General features: G+C 46.2%; 1 protein-coding gene across 1 annotated transcript in view; it reads left to right on the top strand.

Moving 5' to 3' along the window:
- The first annotated feature begins 11915 nt into the window (after positions 1-11915).
- PHLPP1 (PH domain and leucine rich repeat protein phosphatase 1) overlaps positions 11916-13905 on the top strand; it is a 206784-nt gene continuing 204794 nt past the window's right edge. Inside the window, exon 1 of the mRNA XM_072821458.1 lies at positions 11916-13565. Within this exon, the coding sequence (XP_072677559.1) occupies positions 12113-13565 (1453 nt within the window). The 5' untranslated portion in view covers positions 11916-12112. The remainder of the gene's footprint in view (positions 13566-13905) is intronic.

Genomic DNA, 13905 nt, shown 5'->3' with positions numbered 1-13905 from the left:
TTCCCTGGGCCCACCTTACCCAACACTCCACCCGTCTCCTATCTCACATGCCCAGAGTCATACGCAATTAAAGTATTAAGTAAATCCAGTGTTCCCATGTCTTAAAAAAGACATAACCTTTTATTAAAGGGTTATGTATAAAGTACTCATATCACACAGACCTACGGGAAAATTGTAGTGGCTTTATAATCTATCACTTGGTATCATCACTGTTGGTTTTAGTCATTCTAAGGTATGTAGTCTTGATTCACATTTTCCTGATGAGTAATCTTGGTGGGCATCTTTTCACACGCTAGTTGGCTTTTTGATTATCTTCTTTTGTCAAGTGCTTGTTTAAGTGTTTAGTTGTTTTGCCTGCTTTTTTGAAAGGATTGTCTTTTTTTTCTTATTGATTTGTAGGAGTTCCCTTTGCATTCTGATTATAAATCCTTTGTCTCCCCAAGGTCTGTGGTTTCCAGTCTCACTCTCTTGATAATGCCTTTGGAGGAGAAGTTTTGTGTTTTAAAAGCTTTGCCAATCACAAGGTCATTTTCAGAAGTTTTGTTATTTTAACTTTCATATTTAGATCTAAGATCTACTTCAGATTAACTTTTTGGCATGATGCCCCATAGCATATTAATTATAGCCTAAGAATAATGAGCTCTCTCTGTCTTCTTCAAAGACCTTGGTCCTCACATCCGTTACTTTATCTGAATGTGGTCATTTCAACTCAGGCTAGGTTACTGGAGAAGCTGTACAGATGTTCTGGGGAAGGAAAGCCTTTCTTCTCAAGTCCTATCTCCTAAGTGCCCGCTATGCTTTGTATCCATGTCTGCTTATGTTCTAGGGCAACTCTCGTTTGCAAGCATGATGCCACTGTGCAAAACTTATGGCCTTTTTAATGGTTGGGGAAAAATCAGAAACTAGATTTTCTGTTCCAAAGCAAAAAAATGCACCAAAGTTGAACAGGCAAGGAAGACTTCATTTAAGGTTATAGCAGTAAGGGAGAGACCTGAACTTAGCCTGAGCCCAACTTCACTGAAGCAGGGGGCAGAAGAGTTTTTAAGGGCTGAGGTGAGCAAGTGAGAGAGTACTGGAGGATGTTGGGCCATCTGTGCTTGAGAATTGAATTTTCCAAAGGAACAATACATTTCTTACCTTTTTATGATAGGAGGTAGTTTTGCAACTTGGAGCAAGACCCCCACTGAAACTAGGCTCTTACTTTGCCACAGAGACGGGGAGATAGCTCTGCTTTCTCCTTCGATTATATTTCAAAGAAGGGGTTCCCAGGTCCTTGAGATAAACATTTCTGGGCTAAAAAACTGGCAAGAGCCTTTAAGGATGATTTACATACATCTCAGAAGGGTAGGGAATCAATAGTTATGAATGTTTTAAGGAAAAGCTCTAAGTAAAGAGAAGTCAGGCACCTGCAGTCATGAGGAAGCCTATCTAAAGTTTAGTCTAGTTGAGGGAAACGTTAGGTTGTCTTGGTCACCTTCTTCTCAGAGACCTGGTGAAGATACTATTAATAAATGCAAGCTGGAGTTGCCACTTGCTCCCTGGGCCAACTACTTTATCCGTCTACAAGTTGGGTGGGCTTCACAAGAGTGCCAGCCTGGCCAGAGAGCTGCTCTGGGAGCTGATGGTTATCAGGACTGCAGGAGAGACGCACAGCTGCTAGTTGCTCCAGATGCTGATGTGAGTTTGACACCTGCTTCCCCAGGCGTAGAAGAAAGAACCTTCGCTCCTCTTTGCCTCAGAGCTGGAGGCCACTGGCCAGATGTGTTCACCTGCAGTGAGGACTGGGGTCCTCAGGGGGCGGCACTGTGGAGGTCTGTGTCCTCCTCCAAAGCCCCACCTCCTCACCTGGGCTTGTCCATGGGGATCTTAGGAGCATAGCTGGGGCCTGAGACTGTTTTTTTCCAGTTTCAGCTCCACTCCTGCAGTCATACCCCACCAACACCGTCCCTCATTTCGGGGCCTAGGGAATTTTATATTCTGTGCAGGAGAGGTAGTGAATCTGGGGGGGTTGCCAAATGGCTTGTCTGGAAAAAATCTGAGTATGTGGGGAAGGGAAGCAGTAAGGCTCAAATGGATCAATGAGGAGAAGCGAGAGAAAATTCTGGTTGTTCCATGAGCTTGGCATGAGCCACGTGCTGGGGCTGGGGTTGTGCCTGAAGATGAACGGAACTTACACTCTGGTCCTGTTTCGTTCGGACTCCAGAGGGGCCAGTTCTTTTTTTTTTTTTTTTTTTTTAATTTTTATTTATTTATGATAGTCACACAGAGAGAGAGAGAGGCAGCGACACAGGCAGAAGGAGAGGCAGAGACACAGGCAGAGGGAGAAGCAGGCTCCATGCACCGGGAGCCTGACGTGGGATTCGATCCCGGGTCTCCAGGATTGCGCCCTGGGCCAAAGGCAGGCGCTAAACCGCTGTGCCACCCAGGGATCCCCAGAGGGGCCAGTTCTGGATGGTTTACCTTTGTATTATTTATTTATTATTATTATTTTTGTATTATTTATTTTAAACCAAAATATAGAGGATGCAGCAGGGAGCCCAACAAACCCCAAATATGCAAACACCCCTGGGATTTCTAGGGGTGACTGAAACAAAGCCATCTCATTTGACTGTCAAAAGAGTACGATGGTGGAGGAAGCCCCCCCTTTGCTGCTCTGGGTCAATGAAAAGCCTCTTTTCCTGGGGACTCATTTCTGAATCCCGTTCATTAGCTTGGCCCTGCCACCTGGGTCCAGTAATCTTTTTTTTTTTTTTAAGTATTCATTTTTTAACATAACAATACAGAGGAGTGATGAGCAATTTTTTCAAAGAACCGATCACAACCAATGAAATACCTCCTCTCACTGAGGGTGAGTTGGGGCCATATTACCCAAGCTCTAGGGGGAAAGCCACCAAATTTGGAGCTCTAATCTTGGTGTCAGAAGGCTTGGGTTTCTATTTTTGCTTTGCCCCTTTCTAGCTTCGTGAGCTGAGAAAAGATCCTGTAACTTTCTGAGCTTTTCTTTACCATGGGAATCACATATAATGCTCACTAGGGTCAAAGGGATGAGAAAAATCTATGGATAGGCCTGGCAATGACCCTGGATAGGGCTTCCAGATAAAACGCAGGACAGTCAGTAAAATCAAATCTCAGATAAGCAATGGATAGTTTTTCATACAAGTTTGTCCAAATAGTGCAATGACTGGGTGTCCTATGTTTTTATTTGCTAAATCTGGCTGCCCTGCTGTGGCATGGGATAGGCATTTAATAGATATTTCCTCACTTCCACTTCTTCATAAGCTCATCTAAAAAGGATTTTGGACAGCACCTGATTTGAATGCGGTTAAGTTGTGATTGAAGGATGGGGAGAGAAGGAAAGATGACTGTAGCAAGATAGGCTGTAACTATACTCTTATTTCCTCAAGGAAGAACAGTACAAAAAAATGGTATAAAAACACTAAGGGCTGGCATAGCGTCCTGCCTGGTCATTAATTCATTATTTATGGAGCTCTTAAATAAATTATGGTTTGCCAAAATGATGCGTTTTTATCTAGAAATTAAAAATTATATTTAGGGTGAGTTTTTTTAGTAACATGGAAAAGTCTTTATGGAATAGTTTCGAGTGAGAAGGGCAGGTTAAAAAATTGTAGCTATATTCTGATCTCTACTATATTAATATGCATTTAAAAATCTGAGAGGAAATACATGAAAATAAGTAGAAGTCATTGGATTTTTTGGTTCATCTCTGCATCTTTAGTGTTTTCAGTATTGTCCAGACTTTCAGTAATAAGTAATAAACTTATTACTCTTAGAATTAATATTTGAAGTTCTCTCCTAAATTAAACTTATAGTTTATTGTTTTAAATTATAAATAAAATTCTAAATGAAAAAAGTGATGGGAAATTTAACTTTAAACTCTTAATTATGAACAAAATGTAGAAGTTCAGATTATAACAAAAAGCATACAGTTGATTTTTTCAAATAAGATTTATTTATTTATTTTAGAGAGAGGGAGAGACTGTGACTGGGAAGAGGGTCCGAGGGAGAGGGAGAGAATCTCAAGCCAACTCCCCACTGAGCAGGGAAACCAAAGCAGGTTATGATCTCATGACCCTGAAATCATGACCTGAGCCAAAATCAAGAGTCATAGGCTTTACCAACTGAACCACCCAGTTTCCCCTATACAGTTGATTTTTAAAGAAACCTTTGTTATGAAGCATAATACAAACAAATGTACAAATGTACAACTGAAACTGTACAACTGAATGTAGAAATGTACAACTGAAACACATTTTCTAAAAAGAGGGACCCACCTAGGTCCACCTAGGTCAAGACAGAACCCTGTCAGCATCCTGGAAGCCCCCTTAGGCCCCTTGCCACTCGCTCTCACCTAGTGGTTTGTGTTATTTACTTCCTTTTCCTTTTGTTTCAGTTTTACCACCTAAATTGGATCCCTAAAAAAATAGTTTGGGTAGTTCTTGAACTTGGTATAAATGGAATCAAATGGTGAGCATTCTGTTGGGCCTGGCTGCTTTCAATCAACATGCTAAGCTTCATTCATATTGCCTAGCATTGTGATCACTTATTCATGTTTGTTGCTCTGTTGGTATTTCAATGTAGACTATACTGCCACTGATTTATCCATTCTACTGTTGATGAACATTCAGGTTGATTCTGTTTTGTATTGCGAACTGCAGCTGTTAACAACATCCTTGTCACGTGTGCTCACTGGGGCTGATGTTTGGTGCCCTGACCTTACCTCGTGCTGAGATTTCTACCCATCTGTGACTATAAAAGGAAAACTGATAAAGACCTTGGAGTTTGGGAATCTGACGCTGTAGATCTTGTTGTCATGGGTTGGTTCCTATTCATGACAATTCAGATTTCAAAGGACTGAAAACCCAGCAGTTTTCTTTAATGTCAGAATAAACCTGCTGTTTTTTTTTTTTTTAATGCATTAGAGACTCTTTTAAATGGCAAGAATCAGTCTTAAAAGGCTCCCCCCCACACAATTTAATAGCATCTAAATGTGAAGGTCTCTACTTTTTGACTAACAAAAACATTTGCCAGTATTCCAAATTAGACAATTTTGTTTTTAGCCAGAATCAGACTTTTTTTTTTCCAGAAGAGATTTTAGAGACACTATCTAGTTGAGTCCCTTTGTTTCCTAAAGCAGTAACTAAAAACCTCCTTGAGGTCAAATGTCTTCCCAATGTCATACTTAACTAGTAAGTATAGAACCAGGATTAGAATGAAGACTTCTGATTTCCAACCTTAGACATTACTGAGCTCCCCTAAAATATTACATGTGGCTACCTTTCAACTGTGGAATGTGTAGAAGGCTGAGAATGTTATTCTGCTATTGTCGCCTCTTTATATCCAGCTTATTCATACACCCACCTGAGCCTGAGTGCATCTTCTTGATTTTCCTGGCATCCCATTGTTACCACAGAGGTACGATAAGATCAAACATGTTATATGGTACCGGTGCAGTAGTTACATTTTGTAGTATTTTGATCCATAAGGCAACAGATGGCTTTAAATTGCTGAATTCTGGAAAGTAATACCTCTGTATTCATCTAACCATGTATTACGGGCTACAGAGTGGAAGAGCACTAGAGATAAGTCTTTGGATGCCCTATTGCTATGATTACCAGATGCCGGTCTGAGATGTGGCGCTGGTTTGCCAGGTATTCTTCTTGATTTGTGGTAACATGAGAAAAAAGGGACAAAGTAAGGAATTTTCCATAAAGTTAACTTTGTTCAATTTAAAAAGACTACCTTTTATACGGAGACTTGTCTTTCCACCTCTTTGTGTGTGTTAAAATGTACTTTCCTTAATAGTATTTTTACGATATTTATAGTTTAAAAATGTTTTTGGGGCAGCCCGGGTGGCTCAGCGGTTTAGCACCACCTTCGGTCCAGGGCCTGATCCTGGAGACCCAGGATCGAGTCCCACGTCGGGCTCCCTGCATGGAGCCTGCTTCTCCCTCTGCCTGTGTCTCTTCCTCTTTCTCTCTCTGTGTCTCTCATGAATAAATAAATAAAATCTTAAAAAAAACCCTAAATATACTTATAAAAATGTTTTTGAAGGCAATGCTTATACTGTTTTATTTGCTCTTACATACTCAGACCTAACTTAGTGCTTGATATGGGAGACTTAATGAATATTCAAATGAATGAGTAAAAGGTTGATATCCCTAGTTTGGTCAACAGGTTTTTTGGGTGGTGGGATTTCATGAATCCCCGAAATCTAGAAGTCTGATGAATTTCAGATTGTCACTCCTGAGGAGTGATACAAAACACCTTGTATACTGGAGTGTCCTTGCCCAAAATTCACAGCTACTTGGCTCCTGAGAAGGTGACTGTATTTGGAAACAGGGTCTTTGTAGATATGATTATATCAAGTTACAAGTTATACAAGTTAAGACAGGATCATAATAGATTAGAATGGGCCCTGATCCCGTGACTGGTATCTTTATAAGAAGAGGAGTTGAGACATAGAGATGCAGGGAAAATGACAAATGCCAGAAAACAGAAATTGAAGAATGTACTTCCAAGCCGAGGAATGCTGCAACCACCAGAAGCTGGACAAGGCAAGGAAGGATGTCCCCAGAGCCTCAGAGGGAGCATGGTCCTGGTGACACCTTGATTTTGGACTTTCAGCCTCCAGAACTGTGAAAGAATACATTTCTGTTGTTTTAAACCATCTAGTTCATGGTACTTTGTTATGACAACCTTAAGAAACAACTGTATCTAGGAGTCCAGACCAATGGATATGATGGGAAGTAGAGGGGAGAGGGGTAAGATTTCTAGGAATTGATTGTGTCTCCTATAATCATTCTGTTGTGCGGCACAAAAAGAAAATATCCATGCTACTCCTTTAGGGTATAATTAATGACCATAAATATAGGGGAATCATTATCTAGACACTACTTTTCTATTTTTAGTCATGGAAGATTTAGGGAAAATGCTTTAGGAGATTTTGGAAGGATTTTTGTTAGTTAGAAATCTTGGTGGAAAGAGATCTTAGGTACTTGGGACAGATTAGAACCCAAAATGAGTTTCTAAAAAGCTGAGTATAGATCAGTTTTTGAAATTAATATCTTTAAATGTATAAATATTATGAAGGCCCAGATTTAAAGCAATTATATGATGACTTTACATATAAGAGAAAGAATATAGAATATTTAGGGAGGAAATATTTATACCCTAATATGTAACAAATATATCTAGATTGCCATATTTCCCATTTGCCTAAAACAACCACCATCTATATAAAAGAAGAGGTCAATTTTAACTAAAGATTTGAAAAGATCGATGTTTATATACAAGCTCTTCCTTGGGGGGATATTTTTTTTGTCTATACTATTTACTGGGGGTAAATGGTGCCTACCCCATTTATTTTACCCAATTTATGTAAAATTTCAATAAATATCTGTTGAATAAATGTCCCAGGTGATTCATATTGAATGGATGTCCCAGGTAATTTACACTGTTGCTGGAAGAGATGAGATTACAAGGTCTCTACTCGGTCTAATACTTCATCGTTGTGACATAATATAATACATCTGTTTATTTCTACGAGGGAGGATGTGAGAAATAAGGAAAAAAAAATAAAGAACCACAGGATTTAAAAGGGTGCACTAAAATCTGAAAAGCTATCAAATGTACTTTTATAAAGTGGACTACCTATGATGATAGTGGCGATCTGAGCTTTCGATAGAGTTCAAATGCTAAGTTTTGTGAGGGAGGGGTAAGGTTTTAGAGAGAACAGAAGGTATCTTCCTGCCAGTGAGAAGGGAACATATGAATTCAGTTTAGCCACCTGGGACCCATTTAGTGCACTAGAGCAGTAATTTGCTAAATGGGTCCCTCATAGTAAAAAAGAATGAGTAAATAGTGAGCAATTTAGGCATGGTAAACCACTAGTAGCTCAAGGGATATAAGAATGTGAAACTATAATTAGATCCCTTGTTCATAATGTACTAACTAAATGTATTACATTGTATATTGCATCTTTCTGAGTTTATTTCTGGACACAGCTGAGCCCCTAACAATTCAGACTGAAACCATCCCAGCTATCAATTCATGCTTCCATTAAAATTCCAACTGCTTATATTAGAAAAAAACTCCAAAGATGGTTTCTTTTATCTTGGATCTAAGGATGCAAACAGGATTAACCTAGATGCAAAACACAGCAAGTCAGTTATAAATCCCACGGCATAAAATAAACTGTGGCAGTAAATTGAAAATTATGTTCTCTTTTTCTATACTTAGCTGTGAAAATATTTTAACAACTTGGCATCAGGGTTTGCAACTTTTACATCTGTTGTTTCTTTTCAGGATTATCTTTTAGCATTTTAAGATGTGATTCTTTGAAGAGTGTGGCTAGTCAGAAACGAGGTATTAGATTGTACATTTGGAACATTTTAAAGGACTCATGAGTTACATGGTTTCAGGATAGTGGCCTATTCCTGCACTCTAAGTAGGAGAAGCTGCTATTTCCTGGGTGTCTGGAAAATATTTGTCCTTTACTGAAATCCTTTTCTTATTCAGAGCAATTGTATAGTGTGGGTTAGCTCAGATAGTCTGGATGATGTTCCATGATACTAGCAAGTTCTAAGCACATATTTCATTGCCCTTATCAATGTCTGTTATTTCAACTATGAGGTTTCAATTGTTCTAGTGGTAAGGGGACTGTATCCTTTATGAACTCTCCTTTACTTTCTCTCTCTCCACTCACCCCAAAGTTCAGTAACTTTATTGAAGGACTGTAAACCCTTACTCTTCTGCTCTTCTCTCAACTCTGATTTTTATTATTCTGGGTACAATGGAATAAGGCATCTTTCAGACAGTGTGCACAAAATAGTTTTATCTATTAGAAATTATATTCTGCATTCTTCTTCTTCCCTACCCTGTCCCCAATGCAGGATTTTTTGCTTTGTCTTTTAGGCTGGATATATTTCCTTTTTCCTTTATGCTGAGATATTTTAACATTAACATCAGTCATTATTTCCCCCCTTCCAATTCAGTAATCCCTAATAGAAAGTGAGGCAAGTGTGTATGATGACTCCCAGCTCCTCTTACCTTCGGTACTTTGGATACTAACTTCTCTGAGCTATGCTTTTTCTTTAATTTTTTTCCCCTTGGAGGAGATGTTTTGGTTATAAATACCTTCAAAGAGTAAACAAAATTCCAAGAGGATAAAAAGGTAGAGTTGGGGTGATCGTATAAATCTGAATGATGGGAACCAGAACTAGATTAAGTACAGTACTACAATTTCTTAGAGAGGATGAAAATGGACCATTGGCCAATGGTAACAGTATTTATGATTAGAATAAGCTTTCCATGAGTTCATTACATTAGCTAAAGAAATATACCTCTAGAAGGCAGCTATCTGGGAGCTATAAGGTATATTTCTTAAAAAGTAAAAATTAGGGCAGCCCAGGTGGCTCAGCGGTTTAGTGTTGCCTTCAGCTCAGGGCGGGATCCCGGGGAGACCGGGAGATCAAGTCCCATGTCCGGCTCCCTGCATGGAGCCTGCTTCTCCATCTGTCTGTGTCTCTGCCTCTCTCTCTCTCTCTCATGAATAAATAAATAAAATCTTTAAAAAAAAAAAGCAAAAATTAAACAGGTTTGTAGGAAATCAGCTAAGGAACTAATGAATATAAAGAGGTGTAAACAGTCTATGTTTTAGGACTGAAATTTAACATGCTCTTTGTTTTTTAATCTAATTAAAGAAAGGGTAAATTAATATATTCTTTTCATTTCTATAACTAATTGTGTTAGGAGCTACTCAAGGCAACATATGGATTAGCGTAGCTGATATTTATTTTAAATATATTACTTCTTTTCTGCTTTGCTTTCTTTCAGAGACAGAACTTTCAGCAACTACCTAGTTTCATATGTTACAGAAAACTTTATCCAAAGTTAGTCTCTATTGTTTGACTTCCTAGGAAAGTCATTCCCCTTGTTTTAATTTTGTCTCCTCCCATGTTACCTTGCATTTTGAATGTCTCACTGTTGAATGTCTTTCTTTATAACCTATATGCTCTATATGAAGGCAAGAACAGAGTCTGTTTTTTTTTTTTTTTTTTTTAACAGTGTCTGTTTTATTCAATTGTTTACCACAGTGACTGGTGTAAACTATGTTTATAATTATTTGTTAAATTGATGTGACTATCTTATCTCTCATGGGAGGATTTGCATTCTCCCTCATTTAAAAAACGGAACTCTGTGCTGTTGATTGAATTGAGACGCAATAAAAATTAGTTTCCTAAGGCCAAGGGGTAAGACTTCAAAAGAAAGATACAGAAAATCATTTCCAGGAATTTCAAGAATTAAGAGAAATATTTATTTTTATCCTGGTAGCTTCCTCCATTCCTCTTCAATGAAATTGTGTAGATAACCTAAGTGTGACTTTCCTTGCCCTTATCAATTTACTTCAGCGATAAGTTTCAGCGGATCTCTTTTTTTCTCTTTTATAGATGTTTTAAATTTTTAAGTAATCTCTGTGCTCAAGTGGGACTCAAACCCTCGATGCTGGGATCAAGAGTCCCATGCTCCACTGATTGACCAGCCAGGCACCACCCTGATCTTTCTCTCTGTGGCGCCACCCCCCCCCCCCCCCCAAAAAAAAAGGTCAGTAACTGTATTGAAGGCAGGCTCTGGATAGTTGGCAGTTGACACGTTCTCACTCACTTGTGAAAATCCAGATTTATAAAACAATCTGGGGGAATGGTATTTCAATTAGATCCATTAAATTCTTTAGAATAGGAAGCTATTCTAGTGTAGCCTACAATGTTATTTTCACTGATAAGAAAATGCAACTTTTCAGACCACAACGAAACATTTCAGCCGCAAAACCCATTTTCCCCCTTAATGCTCAAAGAAAGAACAAGGTAAGACCTAAGAGAGAATACACAGGACGAGCCAATCTCACATCCCACCACGTCTCTCTGGTCCATCGTTTCTTCTCCTTTGCACGGCTTCCATTGTCATTACGGTAACCCCAAACTTTTAAGGTCACTGGGGGAAAAAACAAGACCCGAGTCGTTTGCCCTTTTCCTTCCCACATATAGTTGTAGGAGAGGCTCGGCTCGGGGTTGCACCGCTTCCAGGAAGCGCTTTCACCAACTGTCCAGGTTGGAACTTCCCTAGCCTGGAAAAAGTGAGGAAAGTAAGGTTGGCCATTTTCACCGCCGGTTATCCGGCGGGCTCGGGTGTGTTTTTGCATCTCCTACAAGGCGTGGAGGTGAGAACCCAAGAAAGCGGGAACTTCACACCGCGTAGAGTTCCTCAAAGCCCTCACTTTAAACCAGCAGGGAAAACGAAAGTCTTCAGGGGAGCGGGAACGGGCGGGCTGGGTACAGCTTAACCAACACCAACACTCCCAGATGCAGAGTTTAACAGCAGAGGGCACAATACCCAGTGGCCGGAGCCCGCGGCCGGCTGCAAGGAGGGGCAGAGAGGAAGGCACTCTGGGGCTTGTGGTTCGCCAAGTTTCCCTCCGCCGGGTTCGTTCCCGCGCTGGAACTACAACGCCCAGCGTGCACCGCGCGCCTCTCCGGGCTCTGCCCGCCCCTCTCCGAGGCTGGCGCAGGAACCTCCCGGGAAACGGCTCCCCCCTCGCCCCGCCCCCGTACGCACGCGTCACGTTTGTTTACCCTGAAGCCCCGCCTCCCCGTCGTCCTCGGGCTCTCTCCGCTCCTCCCGGGAATGCCGTCATGCTAATATGCATATTCATGAGGCCCCCGTGGAGCTCCCGCCCAGCCCGCCTCCCGCCTTCCCGCTCCAGGCGCCTGATTAATATTCAATGAGCCCAGCGACGCGGCTGGCTCGCCCCGGCGAGGCGGGGCCTGCGCTCCTGAGCCCGCGACCCGGGCGGGGAGGGCGTGTGCGGGGGGGCGGTGGCGGCGAGGCGGGCGGGCGGGCGCGCGGGATGGAACACCGAGGCACCGACGGAATGCTCCGAATTGCCACATAATCCCCTGGAACGGCCGCGCCGCACGCCATTGGCTTCTCCCTCGTCGCCGCGCCGCCGCCGCCGCCGTCTCCCACCTCGGGCTCACCGCCTCGCTCTCGTGCCGCTGCCTCCGGAGCTGGGGGGGAAGCGCGAAGCCCCACTGCAATGGAGCCCGCCGCCGCGGCTACGGCGCAGCGACTCCCAGAGACCAGCAGGGAGGACCGAGCTCCGGCTCCGGCTCCGGCCCCGGCTCCGGCGGCGGCGGCGGCGGCGGCGGCGGCGGCGGCCGGGGGCGGCCGGAGCCCGGAGCCCGCGCTGCCCCTGGCGGCCCCGGCCGGCGGGGCGCGGGAAGAGGCCCCCGGCGAGGCGCTGCCGGGCCGGGCGGGAGGCGCTGGGCGGCGGCGGCGGCGCGGCGCGCCCCAGCCCACCGCCGGCGGGGCTGCCCCGGGGCCGGGGGCCGGCGGCGGCGCTAACTCCCTCCTGCTGCGGAGAGGGCGGCTGAAAAGGAATCTGTCCGCCGCCGCCGCCGCCTCGTCGTCCTCCTCGTCGTCGTCGTCGTCGTCGTCCTCGTCCTCGGCCGCCGCCGCCTCGCACTGCCCCGGCGCCGCCGGCCTCTCGGCGCCCTGCTCGGCCTCGGCGTCGCTGTGCACCCGGAGCCTGGACAGGAAGACGCTGCTCCTGAAGCACCGGCAGATGCTGCAGCTGCAGCCGTCGGACCGGGACTGGGTGAGGCAGCAGCTCCAGCGGGGCTGCGTGCACGTCTTCGACCGCCACCTGGCCTCCACCTACCTGCGCCCGGTGCTGTGCACGCTGGACACCACGGCCGGCGAGGTGGCCGCCCGCCTCCTGCAGGTGGGCCACAAGGGCGGCGGCGTGGTGAGGGTGCCGGGCAGGGCCCCGGGCCCCGCGCCCCCGCCCCCGCCCGGGAGCTGCGCGCCCGCCGCCGTCGGGGACCCGCCGCGCGCGCCCCCCGCGGACCTGCCGCTGCCCCGCGGCCCCGGCGGGCGGACGCGCCGCGCCTCCCGCGCCAGCCCCGCGCCGTCGGACTCCAGCCCCGGGGAGCCGGGCGCCCGGCGGGCCCTGGACGGCGCGGCGGCGGGCGCGGCCTCCGACACCGAGAGCTTCAGCCTGAGCCCCAGCGCCGAGAGCGTGTCGGACCGGCTGGACCCCTACAGCAGCGGCAGCGGCTCCTCGTCGTCGTGCGAGGAGCTGGAGGGTGACCCGGCCCCGGCCCCGGCCCCGGCCCCGGCCCTGGCCCTGCCCGGCCGCTGCGCGCAGCCCCGGCCGCCCTCCCCGACGGCCTCCCCGCCGCCGCTGCAGCCGAAAGGCCCGCGGGGCGTCGACGGCCCGGGAGGGGCCGCCCGCGACCGGCCTCGGGAGGAGAAGGCGGCGGCAGCCGCGGCCCCGGGCCGCCCCCCGAGCGCGCCGGAGAAGGCGCCGCCGCCGCCCACCCTGTACGTGCAGCTCCACGGGGAGGCCACCCGGCGCCTGGAGGCCGACGAGAAGCCGTTGCAGATCCAGAATGACTACCTCTTCCAGCTGGGGTTTGGGGAGTTGTGGAGGGTGCAGGAGGAGGGCATGGACTCGGAGGTCGGCTGCCTCATCCGCTTCTACGCAGGTAAGGCGATCACCTGCCTCTGGCGCGTGCGGTGGGAGCCCCCGGGGCCCCGAGGGCGGGTGCCCTGGGCCGGCCGCCTGCCCCACCGAGAGTCCGTGCGAGTCCTCGGGAGCCCGTGTGACTTCTCCGCAGCGTTCCCGCGCCCTGCGTGTGACACGAAGCGGGGCGCGGGCCGGCGGCCTCGAGGGCCCGAGGTGGGAAGCGCTGCGGGAAGAGGCGGCACCACCGCCCGCAAACCCAGGTCGCGGCAGGACGTGGAACCAGGGGCCTTCCCTCGGGCCTCTCCTCCTGGGCATGTCGGGTTTGAGGCAGGTTGGGATTTCAGGGGAACCGTCTGGTG

Source organism: Canis lupus, chromosome 1 (assembly GCF_048164855.1).
Source record: "Canis lupus baileyi chromosome 1, mCanLup2.hap1, whole genome shotgun sequence".
In the NCBI taxonomy this organism is placed as follows: Eukaryota; Metazoa; Chordata; class Mammalia; order Carnivora; family Canidae; genus Canis; species Canis lupus.
Note: the sequence above shows the minus strand (reverse complement) of the source record. Positions and strands in the feature narration are given on the sequence as shown.